The following is a 26,390-nucleotide window of genomic DNA, read 5'->3' on the forward strand; positions in this document are numbered from 1 at the left end:
GGCAGATGGTTATTAAAGAATGAACTAATAAAAATTACTTAAAATCTGCTTTGTCAAACTGTGCTTTTATTCCCTACAATTTTTTTAATTGTTCAGAAAAATTTAAACTCTAAGGATCTAAAAACCCTGAACCTATTCTGAAAGTAACTACAAACTACAATGGTTGACACTGTAGTTCGGACATTAGCTAAAACTTCTAAATTATCTGAGCAATCAATGTAAACAAGCCTCAAATTTTAATAGAAAAAAATGAACAAAAAAAATTTCTGTAAACATACCAGAAAAATACTACATGTGCCATCGTCTAGTTGTGTTTACTGAGAACTCTTTTTTCAGTTGTTTTCCATGTTTCAAACATCATCTAATTAAATGGGAGACCTTTTAGTTTTCCCTAACAAGTACCTCGACAGATAAAGGTTCTGTAATCAGTACAACTGCTTTTGCCGAGATGGCTATTTTGGCTTTCAGCTACTCCCCCTAATAACAGACATCACCGAGTTCTTTCTGTAGTGAGGGGAGATTGTTTGCATCATGGCCATATTTCTACCCTGCTTTGTAAAATAAATGAAACTTACTTTATTAGATCTCAACCACATCTCTCTGATTATAAGGAACACAAAGCTTTCTAAGTGCTTTAAACCTCATTCTGGCGAGTTTTCTATCTTTCATTTTGATTTCAAGTTTGAAATATTTAACAGTTAAAGATATCTCTGATAGTTATTTTGATGAAAGAAGATGGTAGTTTTTTTTTTTAAGATACTATAGCTTTGATGTGATTGATGCTTAATACTCTCAATTTTAAAATCTGAACTTGGATCAAAATACTGTGGTTTATGAGGCTTTGCTGGGTAAGGGTGGGCTAATTTTAGTAATTGTTACAATAATTTAGACATTAAGAATTTTATAAGTTATGGAGAAAAGTCTTTTAATGTTCTATCTTTCCTCTTGAAGTCTTCTCCATTATTAAATTCCTCTATGCATACATATTACATTCAAATAACTACCTTAAAAACAGACTGATATTGAGTATTTAAAAACCAGTTGAAAAGTTCATTGAATTAAAATCAGCTTACTTGAATTGACAATGATTTCTCTCTACAGGACCCCATAGGTAACAAGCTGCCCATGTTGTGTGTCACTTTCTAATGATCAAAAAGAAGAAAACATATAAAGTACCAGTTAGGGCAGAGCTAATGACTTCTCCAATTTTACATTAAACTGTGAAAAAAAAAAAGATATAAATATGTTTTAAATGGCTCCAACACTAACTAGGTAAAACAGCTACATGGATGTGACAATAAGTGATTTGGCTATTTATAAAGAAATTGTGAATAGTTTAAGTCCTCACTTAACACTGCCGATAATCTGTTGGAACTTCAGCAGAACAATGTATAATGAAATAATTTTACAGGCTAATTGACATAAATAAGGGTTAAGTTCTTAAAGCATCTTATCAACATTATAACAGAATGACTCTTAACAAGACCAGGTTATTTGAGGACCTGCTGTCCATTTTCCTAAGTCTCCTCTGAAGAACAGGAGATTTCCTTGTACCAGATTCATGTCCTTTCTCCTCAGCCCGTCCTCCCCTACCCCCACCATTTCCATCAAGTGCTATTTAATAAAAAATTAACTTGTATACCTAGTTTAATATATTCCTTTTTTTGAAATGCTGTACTCTACATTTACCTGGTATTTTCCAAAAGCAGTTGTTCTAACACCAATGTTCTTTACTAACTTCTTAATCTGCAAACTGTACGTGGCATTGAGAACTCGAATTTACTTTTAGTTTTGTTTTCATAAACCTTTTCTAAATATAAATTCCTTGAAATGGAGTTAGATAATGAAGTAGGTAAGTTATACTGAATAGCTTCTAGAATCAAAGAAACATTCTGAGAGACTGGGCTTTCAAAATATTTCTTTTTCTTTTTCTTCTCATAGTCCTATTTCACTTAGGGCACAGACAAACGTTTAAAGGTTTTCCATCCAGGTTTGGCTCAGTGACAGTGACAACAAACAACATTCAAGTACTATTAGGCAAAGGCAGCCCTACAAGGGTATGTGTCCACATAGTTCAGTTTGCAAAGGAGGGCTATTTTAATGATCCTGCAGTATATCTGGCCAAGAAAACCTTCTGAAACTGTTTTTACTTTAGGGTCTGTGGCATCCTCCCAGAGGTTCTGAAGATCTTGTACATGTCCATGAGATGTCATCATTTTATTGTAGATGCAGGGATGATAAGGAGTTTTACCTTCCCCAGAGAAAAACACGTGGTATTGTGGTACTATCCCCACCTTATTGGCACAGAGGCCCATGAACACATCATCTATGTAAAGACTAGAGTTAAGTGTCTGTGAGGCCACATAGACCTTGGCAGCTACGTCATTAGAGATCACGTAGGCAGCTCCAGCAGTATAGTCGGGGTAAGCTGGCCACTGGTACATTTCATAGGAGACGTAGTATTTGCTGTGTTTGTTTCTAACAGGAGGGGCACCGCGATGCACACGACCAATCCAAAAGTCTTGAACGCCAATTTGTTCTAAACTTTGGAGGTATTCAATAAGATTTGGCATATGAATAAATATGTCATCATCAGCAGTCATAAGGAATTTGGCATGTGGACAAAAGGTATTTGCCCAACTGAACTGCAGAAGTAATTTAAGAGTCAGATTATAGAAAGAATCGGCAAAGTCTTGCTGAATTATATCATTGTACACTTCGTCTTCCTGGACCAGTTTCCTTTGCAGTTCTTCTCTTGTCCGTGGATTAGAAGGTGCTCCTACGGCAAACAGAGTTTTGATGTTGGCATTAAGTCGAGACTGAGCGTATTTCTCATTGCCCCAGGTTTTCCTGATGGTAGAACGTCGATTGTAGTTTTCAGGAGCAGTCTTCACGAAGAGTAGCAGGAGGACAGACTGTGCCTGACACTTGTCCTCATGGTTGATCAAGTACGGGTAGTGAGCAGCCCCGCCCTGCCCGTGCTTCAGGGACAGGCTCTCGTTCACAAAGTCGTAGCTGTTTATGAGGTATCTGTAAGAGTAGGACTTCATATGACTCACAATGTGATCGTCAAACGGTTCCCAAAAAATCATGAGGCTCAGTATAAAACAAGTGGCAAATAACTGGGCAACCTGCCATTTTTTCACTCTTCTGCCACTAACAAACCTTCTGATGTCCATTTTTACTTAGGGTCAGTGTTAAACGGGCATTTGCTTCTTCCGGACCATAGAACTTTGTATTCTTTAAAACAGATGTCCATCTTAAGATCGGTTGGGGATTAAAAATGTAAAAGGGGATTCTTATTTCACAAAATATTTTCTTTTAATATCATTTTTACTGAGATTGCAAATAAACGGCAGACAGTGCAGAACGAGGACACCAGCAGGTCTGCGGCCCCACCCGGCATCCCTCAGCAGGCTCAGGGACGGCTCTGCTCAGGTGCTCCCTGCGTCCCTTCGGGAGGGTCCGTGTAACCTGTTAGAGTTAGGGAGACAACAGGGAATGGGGTAATGGGTTACAAAAAGAAATAAACTTCTCTTAATTCCTTGCAAAATAAATATAATTGGTCTGACCTAGACAAAAGGTAATGAGGCAGCTGGCACTTAGAGAGGCATACAGCTGTTTGTTTATTTATTTATTTATTTATATTAATTTGAGAGAGAGGAAAAAAACAGAGAAAGAGAGAGAAAGAGAAATATCTGTCATTCCAGTTATTTTATTTTTTTACAGATAGAGAGTCAGAGAGAGGGACAGAGACAGGAATGGAGAGATGAGAAGCATCAATCATTAGTTTTACGTTCCGTGTTGCAACACCTTAGCTGTTCATTGATTGCTTTCTCATATGTACCTTGACCGTGGGCCTTCAGCAGACCGAGTAACCCCTTGCTCAAGCCAGCGACCTTGGGCTCAAGCCAGTGAGCTTTTGCTCCAACCAGATGAGCCTGCGCTCAAGTTGGAGACCTCAGGGTCTCAAACCTGGGTCTTCCGCATCCCAGTCTGACGCTGTATCCACTGCGCCACCGCCTGGTCAGGCCATTCCAGTTATTGTTGCATTTACTGGTTGTCTCTTGTATGTGCCCTGACTGGGGATCGAACCTGCAACCTTGGTGTAATGGGACGACACTCCAACCAACAGAGCTACCCAGCCAGGGCCAGCTATTTACTTTTTTTAGGGGAGTAGAGGAAAGGGAAAGAAGCGCTCTCTACTGTCTGCCCATTTAGAATACAAAGACCCTTTTCTCTCCTCAGCTTTAAAAAAAAAGTCCTCAAAAATAGCTGTCATCTTATACAAAGTTCAACTCCCTCAAATGGATATTACCCATAATTACATTGATTTGAAATAGAGGCAGGATGGAAGTAGCTATGCAATTGAAGCAAAATAGATGAATGATGAAAAGAAAATTCATAATAATAAAGATCCAATAAAACTTTCCCAGGCAAGACAGGAACTTGAGTAGGATTATCCTTTTCCTTTCCCTTTCCTTTCCTTCCTTTCTTTTCCTTCTTCCTTCCTTTCTTCCCACCTATCCATCCTCCCTCCCTCTCTCCTTCCTTCCTTCCTTCCATTGATTTTAGTGACAGAGGGAGGGAGAAAGAGAGGGACAGGAACCGTGATCTGTCTGTTCCTGTGTGCCCTGACCAGGGATCAAACCAGCAACCTCTGCACTTTGGGACAACACTCTAGCCAACCAAGCTATCCAGCAGGACAGAGTAAGATTTTTTTTTTCAAATTATGAAATAATTTCCCCAATTTTTAATTAATTATTTTATTATTTTATTTTTTTCAGAGACAGAGAGTGAGTCAGAGAAAGGGATAGACAGGGACAGACAGACATGAACGGAGAGAGATGAGAAACATCAATCATTAGTTTTTCATTGCGCGTTGCAACACCTTAGTTGTTCACTGATTGCTTTCTCATATGTGCCTTGACCGCGGGCCTTCAGCAGACAGAGTAACCCCTTGCTGGAGCCAGCGACCTTGGGTTCAAGCTGGTGGGCTTTTGCTCAAACCAGATGAGCCTGCGCTCAAGCTGGTGACCACGGGGTCTCGAACCTGGGTCCTCTGCATCCCAGACCGACACTCTATCCACTGTGCCACCGCCTGGTCAGGCAAGATTTTTTTAATCAAGGTTCATAATCAAGGGTCTGACCAGGCAGTGGTATAGTGGATAGAGCGTTGGACTGGGACGCAGAGGACCCAGGTTCAAAACACCAAGGTTGCCAGCTTGAGACAGGCTCATCTGGTTTGAGCAAGGCTCACCAGCTTGAGCAAGGGGTCACTCAGTCTGCTGGAGCCCCCAGGTCAAGGCATATATGAGAAAGCAGTCAATGGGAAACTAAGGTGCCACAACAAAGAATTGATGCTTCTTATCTCTCTCCCTTCTGGTATGTCTGTCCCTATCTGTCCCTCTGTCTGTCTCTCTCTCTGTCACCCCTCCCCAAAGGTTCCTAATCAAGGATTTGAAATATGCTTCTAAAAAGTAGTCTAAACTCTCTAACCAAAATGACTTTGTGAGCCCCCAAATCTATAGTCATGTTGTTTCTGTACTGTTCCCATTTTTCTCCTTGTTTGTGTCTGCCTGTACCCCATACATCCATGTCAGAAATCTAAGTCTTCCTTTCCCTCCATTCCATACCCAGTTATTTAATCCGGTGAACTACTTCTTCTAAATCTCTCTTCGCCCCTTCATGTCATCATGATTTCCCCCAGACCAGGGCAGCAGACCCCACCCTCAAGTTCTCCCTCCTTTCCTGATGGGAAACCAGGTGCACACAAGGGAGCGCCCTGCCGTACCCTCCTGCCCTCTGCTGTGGGGCTTCCGTCAGACTTCAAGCCTGTTACATCCAAATGTTTCCCATCCCCCAAGATTACTCCATGTTAGGGTGACAGCTGCAAAGGCCAGACATACAGAAAGTCCAACGAGGACCAGAGATCAGAGCCAAGCCCCACTGAGACTTTGTCCAGGGTAATCAGTACTGGGAAGGAACGTCTTATCCCCCGAGCACAGATTTGCTTTTTTTTTTTTTCATTTTTCTGAAGCTGGAAACAGGGAAAGACAGTCAGACAGACTCCCGCATGCACCCGACCGGGATCCACCTGGCACGCCCACCATGGGGCAGCGCTCTGCCCACCAGGGGGCGATGCTCTGCCCATCCTGGGCGTCGCCATGTTGCGACCAGAGCCACTCTAGCGCCTGGGGCAGAGGCCACAGAGCCATCCCCAGCGCCCGGGCCATCTTTGCTCCGATGGAGCCTTGGCTGCGGGAAGGGAAGAGAGAGACAGAGAGGAAAGCGCGGCGGAGGGGTGGAGAAGCAAATGGGCGCTTCTCCTGTGTGCCCTGGCCAGGAATCAAACCCGGGTCCTCTGCACGCTAGGCCGACGCTCTACTGCTGAGCCAACCGGCCAGGGCCAGATTTGCTTTTTTAATTGATTTGAGAGAGAGAGAGAAATATTGATTTGTAGTTCTATACTTCTCACAAAAATTAGGGGATATTTCAAAATGAATATGAAGCAATAAAATATCCCCTAACTTTTGTGAGCAGTGTACTTATTTATGCGTTCATTGGTTAATTTCTTATGTGTTCTGACTGGGGGATCAAACCTGCATTCTTGGCATATCAGGATGATGCTCTGACCAACTGAGCTACCTGGCTAGGGTCCCCTAGGGCAGTGGTCCCCAATCCTCGGCTGTGGACCGGTACCGGTCCGCAAAGAATAACATGAAACCTTGTCAGAACAACAAATTTAAATACAGCCTAAATAATGAGGACATGCTCGTTCCTCCTTCAACTTAGCCCAATAAATATCGTAAGTTTGACAATTATATTTAAAGATACCACAGTTTTTACGCCGGTCGCATAATTTTTTTGTGTGCATTTATCCGTCCCACCCTAAAGGCTGGTCCGTGAAAATATTTTCTGACATTAAACCAGTCCTTGGCCCAAAAAGGTTGGAGACCACTGCCTTATGGCATAGATTTTTAAGACAGCTAGCACCAGTTAGAAAGATACAATACAGTATTAAAAAAGAAAATGAAAGAACAGAATAGAGACTGGCAGAGTGGACTGAACATAGTACAGTAATCCCCAAAAAACACTTTTTATTATGCTTTACCACTAAAAAGGTAAGAAGTGCTACTATAAAAGAAAGATCAATCATTAGCTATTTCTACTTTGGTTTGGCTGGTCTTGGACCAAATACTTTACGTAGGGTGAGAAAGAGAACAGAAAACATCAGTTTCTGAGACTGGCATCTGCCTAAACTTTGCAAAGTCACATTTCATCGGAGGGGGCATAGGGGGACCTCCTTTCAGTCATAACAATGCTCCCTTAGATAGCAGCCCACCTCTGAAGGCTAGAATCCTCTTCACTTCGGCATCTTCCACCAGACACGCTGAAGGAACTGGAGGCTTAACCAAAGGAACAGCAAACTCTTAACAACAGATTTGTTTCTTTTTAAGCGAGAGAAACAGAGACAGACAGAAAGGGAGAGAGAGATGAGAAGCATCAACTCATAGTTGCATCACAGATTTTTAAAACGGCATGTGTTTAAGAATTCTGAGAAAATTCTCAGTTGAAACTAACCTGCAGTTTCAATTCCAGCAGAACGGGGGTGGGGTTGGTGGGGTGTTGGGGGTGTTGACAGAGTAGCCTTTGCAACCACAGGCAAAACTAGTGTCCCATTTTTGGTACCGGCCAGGTACTCAGTTAATTATAGAGCGTTGTCCCGAAATGCCAAGGTTGTGGGTTGGATCCCTGGTCAGGGCACATATGAGAGTCAACCAATGAATGCATAAATAAGTGGACAAACAAATGGATGTTTTTCTTGCTCTCTCGTAAAAAAAAAAAAAAAAAAAAAAATGTAGCTTCTGAGCCGCAGTGCTCAGTATGTTCCAATACCAGTGGGCTTGGCACCTACTCACAGTTGTTTACAAGTCAGACCTCCTTGCTAGACAGTCAGCCACAAGCCTAACTCCTCAGCTTCCACACGTACACTGACTCACAGAGCTCCTGGTATCGCTTCAATGAATGGGGTCTGTTACTCATCCAGTTGGTGTGTTGCTGCTGCAAACATTACTACTACAACCCAGCACCCAGCCCATAATATTTATTTTATCCCCCATATCCATCACATATTTTAATTATTTTTATTTATTCATTCATTTTAGAGGAGAGAGAGAGAGAGAGAGAGAGAGAGAAGGGGGGAGGAGCAGGAAGCTTCAACTCCCATATATGGTTTTGAACCGGCGACCTCAGTGTTTCAGGTCAATGCTTTATCCCCTGTGCCACCACAGGTCTCCATCACATATTTATTTGCCTTATTTTCCTATATTTCTTCCACTGTTCCCAGCTGACTGCAAAGAGTAAGAAACAATTTTCTGAAAAATAACAGAGGACCTGTCACTAAGCCAACAACCCATGCCACGTATTTAGGTTCAGTACACCATGTAGAGTTCTAAACAAGATATCCTCACCTGCAGCTTGAATTGTTTACCCACCCTTTACATCAATCAGAACTAAACTCTAGGGACAGTGCTGATCAAAGGAGGGGAAGCATCCAGTTTCTCTGCTATAACAAAAGAACACCTGAATGCCTCCACATTGAACATAGGAGCTAGGTTGCCTCTCCCAACTAGAAGCAAAAGCACCTCTGGATTTAAATTCATTAACTACAACTAAACAAGGTTGCCCCAACTCTGGCTTTGCTAACGAGTCCACACACATGCAAACACCCACTCTTCTGATTTGCAGTCTTACAGCTTCTCCAAAGCACATCTTCTGGTTTCCCTGGTCCAGGGGCAGGGGAGGGGACTGGGACCAGCCCACAGACCTGCCAGACTCAGAGAAGGAAAATGCTGGGCCCTGCAGAACAAGGCAATCCCAGCAATACTCACAAAGCAAAGCTCAGCAGGTCTGACAGAATGCTGTGGGTGCAGCTTCCTTTGTGAGCCCGAGCCGGGGCGGTGACCAGTCAACAGGCTGGAATCTCCAGGGCTACCCCCATTTGGGGCCAGATTTATTGTGTAACCTCGGGCAACCCTCACTGCACTCTGAGGTGGTGACTTTATCTGCAAATTGGAGGTGCATATCGGGGTATTGTTAATGAGGGATATAGAAATGGCAGTGGCTCAGAGCCTGCTGAAAATAGGAAACAGGAAAGACTGTAGGCGAGAGCAGGACAAAGAACTGCTTAAGGGAAAATATGCAAATATTTGGAAAATAACTTGGGTTTGCTTCTGCTGGGACTGAGAAGGAACAGCTATCCTTAATATTCTCTTCCCTGAAAGATAAAAGTAGTCAGGGCCCTGGCCGGTTGGCTCAGTGGTAGAGCGTCAGCCTGGCGTGCAGGAGTCCCGGGTTCGATTCCCGGCCAGGGCACACAGGAGAAGCGCCCATCTGCTTCTCCACCCCTCCCCCTCTCCTTCCTCTCTGTCTCTCTCTTCCCCTTCCGCAGCCAAAGTTCTATTGGAGCAAAGTTGGCCAGGGTGCTGAGGATGGCTCCATGGCCTCTGCCTCAGGTGCTAGAATGGCTCTGGTCACAACAGAGCAATGCCCCAGATGGGCAGAGCATCGCCCCCCTGGTGGGCATGCTGGGTGGATCCTGGTCGGGCGCATGCGGGAGTCTGTCTGACTGTGTCCCTGTTTCCAGCTTCAGAAAAATACAAAAAAAAAAAAAAGTAGTCAGAAGAGAGTAGTAGGAACATCAGAAAAGAAGGTGGCAGAGCCCTCCCCAAATACTTCAGCCTGGGAGCTGTGCCCCTCAGTTACTCAACAATATTTCTTCCAAAGGGAGCTCTTTAAATTTTTCTGAAAAACAGAACGGGTTAGTGCACAGAGGCTCCCCGTTTTCCTCAGAGACCCGGGTGTTTGTCCACTTACTTCACCCACACCGTCAACTCATTTCTTGGTTGAGTCTATTTCTGTGACGCTAATCATCATCAAACCTGCTATAAATCTTGAAGTTCTAGTCAAGATGGTAATGCCTGCTTTCTAAGTTCAAGTTGAACCACCTCAGTGTCCACCGTTTCAATGGGTCCTACAAGAACCTGAGCAGGCGCTGTGGAAATAGTTGCGCCAGGCTTGGTAGGAGTCATGAAGTGATATTTTAGTCTCCTGTCTGAAAGCAGCTACAGTCCCCTTGAGACAAGACTCATGCGCCCACATGAAAGCAGTTCCCATGGCGACGACGCGGCACAGAAGGTACAGACCGCGTGTCAGCGCTGATTTGGGCAGTACCGGCTCCAGGCACAATGTGTGTCCCTAGGAGTAGAGACCAGCGGCCGCTGGACCAGGAGGGCCCGAACATGAGCAGGATTTGGGTGGCTGCAGGAAGACAGGCAAGCTCTTTCAGGCAAGAAAGGCAAGAATGGCAGTGTGGCCCTGGCCGGTTGGCTCAGCGGTAGAGCGTTGGCCTAGCGTGCGGAGGACCCGGGTTCGATTCCCCGCCAGGGCACACAGGAGAAGCACCCATTTGCTTCTCCACCCCTCCGCTGCGCTTTCCCTCTCTGTCTCTCTCTTCCCCTCCCGCAGCCAAGGCTCCATTGGAGCAAAGATGGCCCGGGCGCTGGGGATGGCTCTGTGGCCTCTGCCCCAGGCGCTAGAGTGGCTCTGGTCGCAACATGGCGACGCCCAGGATAGGCAGAGCATCGCCCCCTGGTGGGCAGAGCATCGCCCCTGGTGGGCGTGCCGGGTGGATCCCGGTCGGGGGCATGCGGGAGTCTGTCTGACTGTCTCTCCCTGTTTCCAGCTTCAGAAAAATGAAGAAAAAAAAAAAAAAAAGAATGGCAGTGTGGGCAGTGTGTGAGGACCAGGCCCGTGTTTGAAAGCAGGGCGGTTGGGGCCGCTATGGAGAACCTTGAACATAAGACAGAGGAGCCAGGGAGAGCTGCCGGGACAGCAGGAAGTCACGGAAGGTTGTGGTTTTGTTTTTAATGATAACTCCCTTGTCAGCATGAACTAAGCTTTATGCAAAGGGGACTGCTGCAGGGTGGGTGGAGATCAGGACACGGTTCCTTCAGGGCCTCGGGTAGACGCAGGATGAGGTGAGGGCCTGGTCAGGATGAGGTGAGGGCAGTGGGGAGGGAAGGAAGGGATAAGAAAGACCCTCTAAGAAAAACAAGAGTCCAGCAGTGTCTGATGAGTGATCTGGGATGGGGGTTAAGGAGGGGGGGGGAATCTAGTTTCAAGCATGGCTGACGGAGGAGGGAAAACTGGTTTCCGGAGTTCGAGTGAGGGGGGACATGTCTGGTTTAGACTTGGGCCGAGTGGGAGGTGCTGGAGACACAGCAGGTAGAGAAGCCCAGCAGGTAACCATGGAGGACCGAAGATGGGAGGGCGCTCCGAGAAGAAAGAAAACACGTGGAAGTTTAAGGAACTTTATTTTATGAGGTATAATGTATCCACCACCGTGTTCACATTTCTTTCTTGCGACACACAGGACAGTTTATCAACAAGAAAGTCCTTTATGTGGAACTTCGTTTCTTCCAATTCTAAATTCTAGTACACATACTCTCCACATACTCACTCTTCAACCACAAGCTCTGTATATGTTTCTAGACTCCTCCGCCCACCCCTGCCTGCCCCCTACCCTGTCACCGCACCCAACCTTTCTTCCTACCCCCTCCCTGACTCAGGGGAGGAGTCATCGGGCACCTTTGCCCTCCTCTCTTCGGCTCCTGTCCTTCCCTCCCAGCAGCCCCTGCCTCAGCCTCCCCCCCCCCACCCCCCACCCCCGTCTTCTCTGCTCCCACGGCTCCCGCCAGGCTGCTGAGGAGCGAGTGACTCACGGGGCAGGCAGCACACTGCGCACGGCAGCATCTCTCTGTGGGCAGGGCACTGCATGCTGTAACTGTCCTTCATTTGTCCTGGACCTTCTCCCTCCCCAGTCTCTTCACCAGCCATGCTGTCTTCCCCGCCTGAGACCTGTCCTCCCACCCTTAGCTGATACGTTTACCTCCTGCCTCACAGAGAAAGGAGAGGACATCACAGGTCAGCTTCTCACCCCCCTGTGGGTCACAAATTTCCTAGGCTCGCCAACCCTCTCCATTTCCTAAGACACACTGCAGGTCAGGGCGGACACACTGCAGGTCAGGGCCAGGACACACTGCAGGTCAGGGCCAGACACACTGCAGGTCAGGGCCAGGACACACTGCAGGTCAGGGCCAGGACACACTGCAGGCCAGGGCCAGGACACACTGCAGGTCAGGGCAGACACACTGCAGGTCAGGGCCAGGACACACTGCATGCCAGGGCGGACACACTGCATGCCAGGGCCAAGACACACTGCAGGTCAGGGCCAAGACACACTGCAGGTCAGGGCCAGGACACACTGCAGGTCAGGGCCAGGACACTGCAGGTCAGGGCCAGGACACACTGCATGCCAGGGCCAGGACACACTGCATGCCAGGGCCAGGACACACTGCATGCCAGGGCCAGGACACACTGCATGCCAGGGCCAGGACACTGCATGCCACGGCCAGGACACACTGCATGCCAGGGCCAGGACACACTGCAGGTCAGGGCCAGGACACACTGCATGCCAGGGCGGACACACTGCATGCCAGGGCCAGGACACACTGCAGGTCAGGGCCAGGACACACTGCAGGTCAGGGCCGACACACTGCAGGTCAGGGCCGACACACTGCAGGTCAGGGCCAGGACACACTGCAGGTCAGGGCCGACACACTGCAGGTCAGGGCCAGGACACACTGCAGGTCAGGGCCAGGACACACTGCAGGTCAGGGCCAGGACACACTGCAGGTCAGGGCCGACACACTGCAGGTCAGGGCCAGGACACACTGCATGCCAGGGCCAGGATACACTGCATGCCAGGGCGGACACACTGCATGCCAGGGCCAGGACACACTGCATGCCAGGGCCAGGATACACTGCATGCCAGGGCCAGGACACACTGCATGCCAGGGCCAGGACACACTGCAGGTCAGGGCCAGGACACACTGCAGGTCAGGGCCAACACACTGCAGGTCAGAGCCAGGACACACTGCAGGTCAGGGCGGACACACTGCAGGTCAGGGCCAGGACACACTGCAGGTCAGGGCCAGACACACTGCAGGTCAGGGCAGACACACTGCAGGTCAGGGCCAGGACACACTGCAGGTCAGGGCCAGGACACACTGCAGGTCAGGGCCAGGACACACTGCAGGTCAGGGCAGACACACTGCAGGTCAGGGCCAGGACACACTGCAGGTCAGGGCCGACACACTGCAGGTCAGGGCCAGGACACACTGCCGGTCAGGGCCAGGACACACTGCAGGTCAGGGCCAGGACACACTGCAGGTCAGGGCCAGGACACACTGCAGGTCAGGGCCAGGACACACTGCAGGTCAGGGCGGACACACTGCAGGTCAGGGCCAGGACACACTGCAGGTCAGGGCCGACACACTACAGGTCAGGGACGACACACTGCAGGTCAGGGCCGACACACTGCAGGTCAGGGCGGACACACTGCAGGTCAGGGTCAGCACTGGGGAGCGACAAGTAGGGCACTCATTTGGGACACAGCGTTGAAAAGTGATAAAAGTAAGAATATAAACTAATGATGCTCTTCTAATAAGTCACAATTAAAAAAAAAAGTCTCAGTACTTTATAGCTTTTACATTTAAACTTTTTTTTTTTTTTAAGAGACAGAGAGAGAGTCAGAGAGAGGGATAGACAGGGACAGACAGACAGGAACGGAGAGAGATGAGAAGCATCAATCATCAGTTTTTTGTTGCGACACCTTAGTTGTTCATTGGTTGCTTTCTCATATGTGCCTTGACCATGGGCCTTCAGCAGACCGAGTAACCCCTTGCTCGGACCAGCGACCTTGGGTCCAAGCTGGTGAGCTTTTGCTCAAACTAGATGAGCCCATGCTCAAACTGGCGACCTCGGGGCTTCGAACCTGGGTCTTCCGCATCCCAGTCTGACGCTCTATCCACTGCACCACCACCTGGTCAGGCACATTTAAACTTTTATGACAAAATCTCACGTGCTAAACAATTTTTGTTTTGTGTCCAGGTATAATACAAAAGAAAGCAAGCATTTTCTGTCTATTCTTTATCTTACATTTTGTTCTACATTCCAAAAATTTTTACCTGACTTATCTGATTATCTGGTTTCTGTTAAACATAGCTAGGACCAATCCTCAGAGGCCAAACTGCCATGTTAAAAGAAATTAGGAATAAAAAGTCCTGAATTTACTGGAAAGGCTATAATTTGATTTTCATAGATTTTTCTTAGTAAATAGTTATAGTAATTGGTGCTGAGAAATACAACTAGTTACTGTTTAGTACTATTTGCCTATTTTATTTGCTCAAGAAGGAAGAAAGTCACCTGAAATTTAATTAATTTATTTATTTATTCATTTTTTAGAGAGGAGAGAGTGACAGAGAGTAGCAGGAAGCATCAACTCCCATATGTACCTTGACCAGGCAAGTGCAGGGTTTTGAACTGGCGACGCTTTATCTACTGCACCACCACAGGTCAGGCGCAACCTGACATTTAAATTCACAACTCACATATAATCTCAGTTTTATTTTATTCTTTAATCAAATTGAAGTTTTAGATATAAGACCTATAAAAAAGAAACAGTCCTACCCAACAGCTGCCTTTAGGTATTTCTGTGGCTGTGACTAGCTGAAGCTTTTGCTCTAGTCATGAGCCAAAAGTAGAAGTCATTTGGAGCTGTTATCCCTACACAAAGAATACATTTAAAGAGTTAGTTTTTGATTCAGTGTTAGTCTAAAGGCTTTAAATCCCAACATAGCAGGCATGGATGTGGGACAGAGGAAAAGCTGGGTCTAACCAACATATGAATCCAGTAATAAGCATTTCACCCATATAAACCAAGTTTATGTTTCATTATAAGTTAACAAAGGTGTAGATTTCTGTTTGCAGGTTATGGGGAAAATACAGACAGGGAAATAGCAAATGAACAAACAAATATAGACAGGCCCTGAGTAAAGACAGGTGCTAAGGAAACTAGTACACAGGATGAGAGAGTATGTATTATGATTCAGGAGTTATATGAAAAGCCATTAAAAATTTCCAGGAATGAGTTTGAGTGTATAGAATTTTAAACAAACAAAAAGCTACAGTATAAAGTAAGCCTTTTAAAGGTCAAACAGTTGCTTTCCTAAGCTTGGCTCTTTGTATTCATTCTTGAGCACAGTTGTTTGGTTTGACAGGGCCGCTTGCTCTTTTAAATACGATTCTTGTCAGTTTTGTTCTTGCCTACCTAAGAAACTAACTGCTCCGTTTGCCCACTCTAGCAACAGTCACTAACACGGGTGTGTTTCCTGTGCAGCAGGCACCTGCAGATGCTTCACATCTGTATTAACTTCACGTCTCACAACCAACTATCAGGAAAAAATGACCCCCCCAATTTGCAGAAGAAACAGAAGTACCGAGACTGGGGCTCACCACTTAACCTCCATAAATTCCAGCTGAGGCCCAGGTCCCGGCCCTGAGCTCCTCCCCTGCCCTTCCTGGAGCTCCCGTCTGGGGTGAGGGCAGGGGAGCAGGTGGGACAAGGCCGAGAGAAGCACCCAAGAAAGCAAAGAATTTCCTTCACTGTCTGAAGTTTGGAGTCACTTAGGCTTTACTATCTACCACCTGCATTTTGTCAGAGCTGGTTCTCATTTTCTTTGTGATACATCCTTTTCCCAACCCTCCACCTCAATTTTCCCTCCTTCCTTTTCTTGATCCCAGTAGCACTAGACAATGGGCAAAACTGACCTCGTGAGCCTGTGTCCTTTGGATGCATAAAATCTTTCCTCCACAACCTGACCAGGTGGTGGCGCAGTGGATAGAGCATTGGACTGGGATGCTGAGGATCCAGGTTCGAGACCCCAAGGTCGCCAGCTTGAGCACGGGCTCATCTAGTTTGAGCAAAAGCTCACCAGCTTGGACCCAAGGTTGCTGGCTCGAGCAAGGGGTTACTCCATCTGCTGAAGGCCCACAGTCAAGGCACATATGAGAAAGCAATCAATGAACAACTAAGGGGTTGCAATGCGCAACGAAAAACTAATGATTGATGCTTCTCATCTCTCCGTTCGTTCCTGTCTGTCCGTCGTCTATCCCTCTCTCTGATTCTCTCTGTTTAAAAAAAAAAAAAAAAAATCTTTCCTCCACAAAGACAACAGGGGATTTGAGGGAGGAGAGCCAATGTAGCAAAGGGGATTTAAAAAAAAAATGTAAGAGGAGGGAAGGAAAGGAGAGAAAAAGTGTAGGACTCAGGGGACATGCTTTAAGCAAGTATTCGATGAATAGGTATTGGATGAAATGAAAGAAAAAGGAATCATACAGAGCTGAGGTCCAATTATAATAAACTTATCTTTAAACATGATATGAAAAATAGTGCTTTAGAAATAGGTTGACAAGCTAACTCAGTATAAACCTGTTATATAAGCTATACATACAAGCCTGTTGTCTAATGGCAATTCATAGGCTCTGTTCTGGACATTATATTTGGAAACAACATTTGCTTGAGGGTTTACAGAGTACAAAAAGTAAATCATGGCATAAAATGTGATGTATATATAGTACATTTCTGTCTCAGCTAATTAACATTTAATATAATAAGTTAGTCTGACAAGGCGGTGGCGCAGTGGATAGAGCATTGGACTGGGATGCGGAGGACCCAGGTTCGAGACCCCGAGGTCACCAACTTGAGCGCGGGCTCATCTGGTTTGAGCAAAAGCTCACTGGCTTGGACCCAAGGTCGCTGGCTCTAGCAAGGGGTTACTTGGTCTACTGAGGGCCCGCGGTCAAGGCAAGTATGAGAAAGCAATCAATGAACAACTAAGGTGTCCCAACGAAAAAACTAGTGATTGATGCTTCTCATCTCTCTCTGTTCCTGTCTGTCTGTCCCTATCTATCCCTCTCTCTGACTCTGTAAAAAAAAATATATGTAATATATTATATATATATAAAGTTAACTAACATTTATTAAGCACCTACCCTACTCCAGGCATTATGCTGGGCAGCCTTGAAAGTAGGTAAGGCCTGCATTTAATTAATTCAACAAATAATAATTTCTCACATACCGTGTAGTAGGCCCCAAGTGGGAATCAAGGCTTCAGTGATGTTTCCGGTGTAGATCCTTCACCAGAGGAAGTAAAGATTCTGGTTCAACTTGGATTCGAGCTGGTGGAGGCCAGAGAGTGAAACAACCACATTTTAGAGTATGAACAAAGGTAGATTTAAACTCTGGTGCTTCCTTTTATACTGGTCACATGAGCTTGACTGGTCTCTAAACTACACAGCACATACCACATCGTGTTTTTTGAGGATCATTTGAGATAATTTATTGACAAAGTATGGTTCAGATCAGGTGTTCAATACTCACTTTCTCTAGAAATTGTGTGTGTGTATTTACCATAACGGTAGCAAATGGCTGACAGTCTTCAGGGATTATTTTTCTTGCAAAATGATAAGATATACTCTTAATATTTTTCTAAAAAAAAAGACTGATTAGATATGAGTTGTTTGTTTTTTTAAAAAAAATACTGATCTGATAGCTAAGGGCCACTTAATACATCCCTAACACATATTACTACTAATTGACTGAACATGGTCTTCCATTGTCCTTGACAGGAAAAAACAGTATGGTTCTCACAAGCACTTAAAAATATATTTCAATAATGATAACACAACCAAAGGTTATAAGGCCTTGTAAATTATGGAGGAAACCTGAGTTCACTCAACCTTTTAATTTACCGGTACTTTGTCTAGAGAACTATCAGAAACTTGTCAAAAGAATTGGAAGGAATAAATGACAAAAATATGAAATCGTAGGTGGATCTAAAGCTGTGTAATAGTATTTCGAACTTGGAAGCTTATTACCTGAAGAGTTGGTAGAACATTCCTTTCTGTAGAAGACAGGCTTTTAGTGTTAAAGCTTTCACTACATAAAATAATCTTAAAAATTATAGAGCAAAGTCAGTCTCTGAATTTCCAGCATTAAAATGTAAAAAATCACTTTTGTTTATTTAAAATTTGATAGTCTCACTAGATCAACTTTCTTACCTTTAAACATGAAGATTCTTATACCTCCTGATAGTCTAAATATACACTATTCTAGCTAAATCCTTGCTAGCAGAGTTTCTCTGTCAAATGACAGAGCTCTTATAATAATATGTGTGCTTCAATTTCTGGAACATAGATACAATGTATGCATCTCCTCACAAGATTATTCTAACAATGGCCTGGCGTGGCGTCCCGGTATATAGAGCATTGATCTTGGTTGAAAACCCTGTGGTCTCCAATTGGAGTTCAGGATCATCGACATGATTCCCAAGGTCGCTGGCTTGAGCCCCACCCCCACCCCCACCCGTCAAGACACATATGAGACACAATCAATGAACAATTAAAGTGAAAGCAACTATGACTTGATGCTTCTCATCTTTCTCTCATTTCCTGTCTTTCTATATCTCTTCTAAAAAATTGTTCTAACAGTGGAATAAAATTCCCCTCAAAAAAGGTGTGACATCAAATGCAAAGCTTATATCTATTCAATTGAGCATATACAAAATTCCAAAAAGATAGGATATATTGTTACTTTGGAAAGATTATTTTCTTCTGAATTTTTCCCAGTTTCTTTTTACCCCCACCACATTCTGTTGTTACATGAATTCGAGTGCAGCTGGTTCTCAGAAAGACTCTACGTTTACAATTTGAAAGTCACCAAGTGCAATGATTTTAGCCAAAGTGACCCATTTTAAAAGATGACCCATTTATCAATCAAAACCCATGAGTTATGATTCAAGCTATTCTATATTTGAGAATTAGAAACTTTTCTTTTCTTTATGCTCTCATCATTTGAATGTCTTTTATAAAAGGGAAAGTTGATCTCCATTTTAGTGAACTATAGAGTGACTTTTTTTTAATTTGCTATAGCCTACACTTTATTTTGAAAATTCTTCACCATTTGAGGGTTGGGGGCTGGGCAAAGCACTTATGTGCAATATTATTTATGCCTCCTAATCACCCCTCATTTATCAGTTCCTCGGGGCTTCAGCTTGAACTTTCCCTGTCACTTGCTTTAAAGTAGAAGAGTTGACCCAAAAAAGCAGACCCGCCTCCCCTGTACCAAGATACAAAATCTAAGTTTCTTTTGAGAAAGTTAAAAGCTCAGCTGCTGATCACCAGTCCCCCTTACAGAAAGTTCAGATGGGATTTTTCACCGCCACTCTTGAATATAACCAGCTTCCTTCATCCTTTTCTGGGTCAGTTTCAGCTTCTCACATCCTTCTCCCTTCCCCCAGAGGGACCAGGCAAACTTTCCCAAAATAAAAGCACAGAGGAACAATCCAATTCTAACGGCTGTACTTTCATCAGAGAATTACCCTAAATATGAGCGACAAGCCACCACTAGTCATTGTGTAGTTTCGCCATAGATGTCCTTTAACGTGACTCATAACCTTTGAAAACCAACACTGGAAAAGAAAATATGTAAGGTGTGTGATCCGAACTGGATGAAAAGTTGCTACTTTCACCTATCCGGTATTTGAGTAAGCAACTGACTGTGTTACTTTGGGATGCAAAATAAAATTATACAGTAAAAAAAAGTGTTAAGAGACCTTTCCGCTAAGAAGAGGTCTCTTTTCCCAGTTCCCCCTGCCTGTCTACTTCTTAGTCTCCATTTCCCCAGCCAGTAACTCGCTGAAAGTTTCCCCATTCTGGTGGCTCCTAATTTCCACCACGGCGCAGGCTTTCTATCCGAATTCACCCCTGCAGCCTAGGGGCAGCAGCCAAGTCCGGGGCCCTCCCGCCGGAAACGGAGGCCTCGGGGCTCCCGCGCTCGGGCGGGTCCCGGCACCGCGGCGCAGCAGCCGCCTCGCCGGAGCTCCTTCACGAGGGGGAACCAGCCACACCCCGGGAGACAACCCCCTGCGGAGCTCCGGGGCCCCCGGCCTACCTGCTGCACCTGGGTGGCGGCTCGACCCGGGGCTGGGTTATCCGCGCCCGCCCCGGGTTAGGAGCGAACAAAGGCGCTCTGGGAGGAAGCGCTCCCTCCTTCCCCGCCGCGCGCTCGGGGCCGCCCGCAGCCGGGCCCGCGGCGGGCAGGGCCGCCCGGCTCCCTGACGCCGAGCGCGCTCCCCGGCTCCAGCGCGCGTTCCGACCCGAAGTCCAGAGCCCTCCTGGCGGACGAGCGTGTCCCGGCCTCCTCGCGACGCTCTTCCTCTCTCGGCTCTAGGAGACCGCGCCCGGGCCAGAGCGCGCAGAGGCTCCGGGTCTCCTTTCCATAGTCCCGAGCTCTCCGGCGGGGAGGCGCGGCGGGGCGGCGGGGCGGCCGGCCGGGCAGGGGCGGGGCGCGGGCTGGGCGGCCCCGAGCCTGACTGCCGGCCGGGCCCGTCCCCGGTCCCCGCACAAAGAACAGCCCGTCAGGGGAGTGGAAATTTTACTCTGCCGGAGTGCGAGAACTTCCCCTATTGAGTGATCGGGAAGGATCACTACCCTCCACCGCGGGGGGCGGGGGCCGCGGCCCTGCAGGTTCGGTCGGCTGTAGAGCAATTTTTTTTGTCTTACGACCGATCACATACTAATTACAGATGAAACAACTGGTCTCAATACATTTCATTAGGAGGTAGAGTTTGTTAGGCTGATCACCCGCTCGTTCAGAACAAGCGACAGCTCCTCATCTGTGGGACAGAAGTTTGGAGTGAGGAACAGATCCCTCATTTTATTTTTGTTTAGAGCAGGAGTTGTTGAGGGCAGGCTCATCTCGGTTAAAGGAGCTCTTACCACCTCGTCTGCCGTGAGCTCCTGGGGCCTAAGGAGGAAGGAAGGAAACTGATTTACAGCAAACTAAAGCTTCACTCCGGCGGTTAGCTTTTTAAATGCACGGCGGCGGTCGCGGGTGGAAGTGGAGGGGCGACCCCGCCCCCTCGTGATTTTTACCTTCAAGCCCAGTTGAATTTCAAAGAGAACTTAAAGCAAAACTCACCAAGTCCAAGGCCAGCTCCTTAAACTCCCAAATCGGAGGTCGGCTCTCCCGACATCGGAGCGAAAGTCATTGGTCTCAGAAACAACATGCCCCGCTTCATCCTGGGCGAGGACCGGGCAGCCAGCGCTAGAGGGACGGACTCGCTCGCTTCCCTCGCGGTGCGCGGACTGGAGCCGCAGCTCCGAGCGCACCCCACCCGGGGCTCCCGCGGAGGGCGGGGGCGCGGCGGGGAGCCTCTCCCACCGCGCTGCCCGCGCGAGTTCCTTGCACCTCTTGGTGTCATTGCCAAAGCCCAGCCAGGCCTTCCCCTCTGCCGCCAACCCGGCGCGTTGGTGATGAGGGGTCCCACCTAATCCACTTAAGTGTGCAGGACAACTCCAGGAAGTGCCTCCCGCGTTTCTTTAGTTGATTGAGATCAACTGTGATGATTGAGATCACTCGGATGATCAGCTGTGAGGATGTCCGCCTCAATGTCCTCTTCGAGCTGTTTTCCCTTCTCAAAGTACTTAATGCACATCACTAGACAAAAGCAGGAGAATGTAAATTTCCGCTGAAGGAAAAGGTAACTAAATCCTTTATGGGTTTCATTTATTCCTGAAATGTCCTCGTCTTACGGAGCAAACATTATCATTTAACAGCGGTAAAGAGAGAGAGAGAGAGAGAAAGGAAGGAAGGAAGGAAAAGCAGAGGTAATAATATGAACAATTTTGCAATTGTGCATATTTCAGAACATAACAAAACAAGGTTAAGATCCATATACTTCAGTAAAGTAAAAAACTTTGGGTTTCTTATTATAAAAGCAATAAGACGGGACTAAAAGTAGATTACTGAATCAGTTTGAAATTGTGATTACAATATTGTGCCTGTTATTTCAAACTAGATTTTCAGAATGTTTTGTAACTGCTCTCTGTAAGCCCTTTAGCATATTTTGAACAATGCAATACTTTTCATATGTTTCCTATTGGGAGAATGACTCAGCACACTATTATCCACTCAGAGACTATAGTGCCATATACATGTAAGACCACAGACAGAAGTATTTATATAATGTGATTTGTAAGGGGTTCACTGACAGTGACCCATAAGTAGGTTGATTCATTATTAGTATAGTGCAAATCACCTCCCTTCTTCACATATGCAAAAATAAACTCCTGACAGAAAACCCACATACACCCACCCCCAACTATCATATGTGTGTGTTGTATTTATGTGCAAATATTCTATTACCATTATATTCCTTTCAGGTCATTTGGAAGTAGACCCACAAAAGTCCTTGTGTCAGTACAACAGTATTTCACATGCACAAACATATAGACTGTACCCACAAGAAATACAAAGTGACCAGAACATTGATATACACATGAAAATCACATAGTCACATTATCCTATATAGAGATAGACACGCCAGACAGATAAATGGTTTCAAATGTAAGTGAGGAGATTGGTTAGGGAATGTGGATGGGTGGCTTTTGTTGGGAGGAGGGGAAAGGGTGTGGAGGAGAGATAAGGACGAACAGGGTGGCTCAGAGTGCCTGCCCTGGTACCCAAATGTACACACCGCACAGGGAAGGGGGCAGGGGTCTGGGAGGCTACTTCGTTCATCTGGGAGGATTTCTTAGAGAAGGTTGGCTCCCATCCTACCGCAGAGGGAGAGAAAGAGAACCGCAGACTTGATGGTATAGATAGAACAAAGCACTCAGTTTCTCTTATTGGGAGGAAGTGCATGGAAAATGTGAAATTAATTGGAAATAAGATTAGATGATAGTGGTGATGCCGACTTGATCATCTCAGAGAAGGAAGACAGTGTTGCCTTGCCCTCTGTCTACAGTAGCTGCTTGTAGATAAAACCCACTATGATTAGATTTATAAATGACTTTTAATCTCCCCTTTGGGAATTTGCTTTGCAGAGCACTAGAGCAGTGGTCCCCAACCATTTTTGGGCCACAGACCAGTTTAATGTCAGAAAATATTTTCAGGGACAGGCCTTTAGGGTGGGACGGATAAATGTATCACGTGACCGAGACAAGCATCAAGAGTGAGTCTTAGACGAATGTAACAGAGGGAATCTGGTCATTTTTTTAAAAATAAAGCATCGTTCAGACTTAAATATAAATAAAATGGAAATAATGTAAGTTATTTATTCTTTCTCTGCGGACTGGTACCAGATGGCCCACAGATTGGGACCGGTCCGCGGCCCGGGGGTTGGGGACCACTGCACTAGAGAACTATGGAAAGTATTGGACAAAGAAAACTGTAATATCAAGATGGTAAATTTGAAAAACAAGAGGAATTGATATTTGCTCGCTAGATTGAGGAAGAATAAGTCCGAGAACAGAGGGAGAAGCAGAGGTGAGGGACAGGACCGGAGGACAGGGCAGAGGGACGTGTAACAGTAGTTGTACGGAAAGAAGATTTGAAACCGAGTACAAGAGAACCTAGGAGATGGCGGGAGCAAAAGAGACCTGAGAAAGAACAAATATTACTGAAATAATAGGAGGAAGTTTGATAGCTGAATAGCTTAACACCTAACACAACTGAGGCATATTAACATTCAGCCAAGCTTGACTGGCAGTTCACTTGCTCTTTCTAAGTGTTAGGTTGGAGGTTTCCCAGAGCCTGCTCAGGCTCTGTCCCAGAACTTCAGACACCTCATAGGCTGTGTGTTCACGCAAGGTCTGGGCTGTGACAGAGATGGGGTGGAATCCTGTCCGCGCTTCCTGCTGGCCACTGGATCTGGGAAAGTGACCCAACTTCTGTACACCCCACGGTCATTCCCACCTGGAAGGGCGCAGTGAGGACTGAATGCAGTAACAAGAGCGTGTGGGAAGTGCCGAGCACAGCGATCCTAGTGGGTGGACAGCTGTCATCCTCATGTCCATCTGGGGCTGCAGAAAGCTCCTCTCGCTGGTGAGCTGGCAGAGGGGGTCCTCATGCTGCACCCCAGCATCATCGCTGTAGAAGGACCTGCTGTGTTTCACATCTCTGGAAAGGCATTTCGGTTAACACAGCATTGCCCATTAAGATATTGCAACATCCCCTTGGCCGCTGCCTCCTCCTTTACTGCCCGCTAGCCACTCCCACCCACACGTCCTCTGGGTGTTCTTTCCTCCCCGCACCTGCTCCTTGGTGATTTCATCTGTTGCCTTTATCCCTGATTTACATTTCTATAGATTCTGAGCTTCACACATGAATGCCTTCACTTAAATGTGTCATGTAAATCTTAAACTCAACATGTCCAAAATGGATTATCCAAACACGTGTTTGTGCAGTGGTGACTGGATGGATCTTGAACGTCCTGAGGGCCAGGATCCTCTTCTCCTCACCGCGGACCCAGCCCAGGACGCTGCATGGCAGTAACAGTTGGCATATATATTATCGCTGTATAAATTGTCTGTGGATCTGTGTTCCCTACTCTTTTGAGAGTCCTCAGACCCCTTGAGGGTGGAGCCCATGTCCTTCTTGTCTCCAGTTCCCTTGAAGAGCCCCCCATAGAGTGGGTGCTTACGTATTAACTGCTGGTTGACTTGATTGTTTGCTGAACATGTCCCACATTCATCAAATGTTCAAACTTCCCCTCCGAGAAGCCTGGTTGGCAGTGCAATGGCCCCAGTGTCCTTCTCCCTGATGCCACAGGCCCCAGAGCTGATACCAGAGAGTTCGCCACTCCCACAGCTCTGCTTCTGCTCCTGTGGTTTGGCACATGCGGCATCCTCCCTCCGCCCAGGGCCTGGCAGTTGGATGAAGCCGTGCTAGGTCCACCCGGACCTGGAAGATCCCGGGGCTGACGGACACAGAGGCGCTCACTGCAGGCCATTCTCAGAACCTGCTCTCTCCCTTTCTCTTCTCCTCCGCGTGGGGGAGGGCTCCCGCACTGATCACCTCCTGCATCAGCACTAAGGGCCTCTCTATGCGCCTGCCCAACCCTCAGCAGGGGCTCCGCAGGGACAGGGACAGCCTTGGAGAGGCAGGCCCTGGCTGCTGACACTTTCCTTGGTCCCACAGAGCTGTGCTGTGCATGGGGTGGGCCTCACTGGGGGGAGGAATTCAGGGGGAGGGTTGGGGGAAGTGAGGCTGGTACAGGTTTCCCTCCGTGCTGCAAATGGTCGACAGCCCTGGTGACAGTGGCCCGGCCCCACTCCCAGACACTGGGTCTCTCAGCTTCTCCTCTCCCTTCCCACCGCAGATCAGACACACACTTCCCCCTCCCGGGGCGGGCGCTCAGGGTTCCGTGCAGTTCCTAGGGGACCTCCAACTCCATCTCCCTGTCTCCCTCTCAGGAGGGCAGATCGAAATGGAGGGAATGCATGACATTTGTGTAGGGACACTCTTAAATACTGTCTGATTAAAATGTATTTAAAAAGACAATTTTGGTACCGGCCTTGCCATAACTATCTAAATTGAGTAAAATAATTTGGGTCCTGTGATGGGACGGTACCAAGAAAACAAGAAAATTGCAGCAGATGCCCAGAATATAGTTATTGACTATTAAATGAGGGCTGCAGGCCTGGCTCCGATGCAACCATTTGTGTTGGGAATTTTGCGCTTAAGTTTGGTTGTGCTGATATTTTAAGGACAACTACATAGAATAGAATTCCCCATTGTCCTTTTCTTTTTTTTTTTTTTTTCTTCTTTTTTTGTATTTTTCTGAAGCTGGAAACGGGGAGAGACAGACAGACAGACTCCCACATGCGCCCGACCAGGATCCATCTGGCATGCCCACCAGAGGGCGATGCTCTGCCCATCTGGGGCGTTGCTCTGTTGCAACCAGAGCCACTGTAGCGCCTGGGGCAGAGGCCATGGAGCCATCCTCAGCGCCTGGGCCAACTTTGTTCCAATGGAGCCTTGGCTGCGGGAGGGGAAGAGAGAGACAGAGAGGAAGGAGAGGGGGAGGGGTGGAGAAGCAGATAGGTGCTTCTCCTGTGTGCCCTGGCCGGGAATTGAACCTGGGACTCCTGCATGCCAGGCCGATGCTCTACCACTGAGCCAACTGGCCAGGGCAATAGTTAATAATTTCTAAGTGCTCATTTCCTGCTTTATGGAGCATATGTGGCTCAAATCCCACCTAAACCAATTCTAAAAGGCAGTTATAGGTCTGCTTGGGATTTGCAATGGTATTATTTAAAATAAGTGGACCATAATTTAAAAGAAATAGGCCTGACTTGTGGTGGCACAGTGGATAAAGTGTAGACCAGTGGTTCTCAACCTTTCTAATGCCGTGACCCTGCAATATAGTTCCTCATGTTGCGGTGACCCCAAACCAAAAAATAATTTTGGTGGCTACTTCATAACTGTAATTTTGCTATAGTTATGATTTGGACTGTAAATACCTGATATGTATTATGTATTCTCATTGCTACAAATCAAACATAATTTAAACATAGTGATTAATCACAAAAACAATATTTAATTATATATTGAGAAATATTTATTACTAATGGACCTC

The 26,390-nt window shown here is 46.6% G+C and overlaps 2 protein-coding genes across 16 annotated transcripts in view; one reads left to right on the forward strand and one right to left on the reverse strand.

Annotated features, from left to right (window-relative positions):
* MCF2L2 (MCF.2 cell line derived transforming sequence-like 2) overlaps positions 1-26,390 on the forward strand; it is a 255,093-nt gene that overhangs the window by 146,197 nt on the left and 82,506 nt on the right. The gene's annotated exons all lie outside the window — the stretch shown is intronic.
* Positions 1,992-21,080, reverse strand: B3GNT5 (UDP-GlcNAc:betaGal beta-1,3-N-acetylglucosaminyltransferase 5). 2 transcript variants are annotated; one of them, XM_066241659.1, is made up of 3 exons: positions 20,948-21,080; positions 17,046-17,145; positions 1,992-3,474 (listed from the first exon to the last, which is right to left on the reverse strand). In XM_066241659.1, exon 3 carries the CDS (start codon positions 3,177-3,179, stop codon positions 2,034-2,036), a length of 1,146 nt encoding a protein of 381 aa, XP_066097756.1. In that variant the 5' UTR covers positions 3,180-3,474; positions 17,046-17,145; positions 20,948-21,080; the 3' UTR covers positions 1,992-2,033. The 2 variants fall into 2 exon arrangements, with proteins under 2 accessions (XP_066097756.1, XP_066097755.1); XM_066241658.1 differs by lacking the exon at positions 20,948-21,080 and adding an exon at positions 19,919-20,324.

Source organism: Saccopteryx bilineata, chromosome 8 (genome assembly GCF_036850765.1).
Source record: "Saccopteryx bilineata isolate mSacBil1 chromosome 8, mSacBil1_pri_phased_curated, whole genome shotgun sequence".
NCBI classification, from domain to species: domain Eukaryota; kingdom Metazoa; phylum Chordata; class Mammalia; order Chiroptera; family Emballonuridae; genus Saccopteryx; species Saccopteryx bilineata.

Coding starts and splice junctions, on each gene's coding strand:
- B3GNT5 (XM_066241659.1), bottom strand. CDS start 3,179: ATGGACATCAGAAGGTTTGTTAGTGGCAGAAGAGTGAAAAAATGGCAG.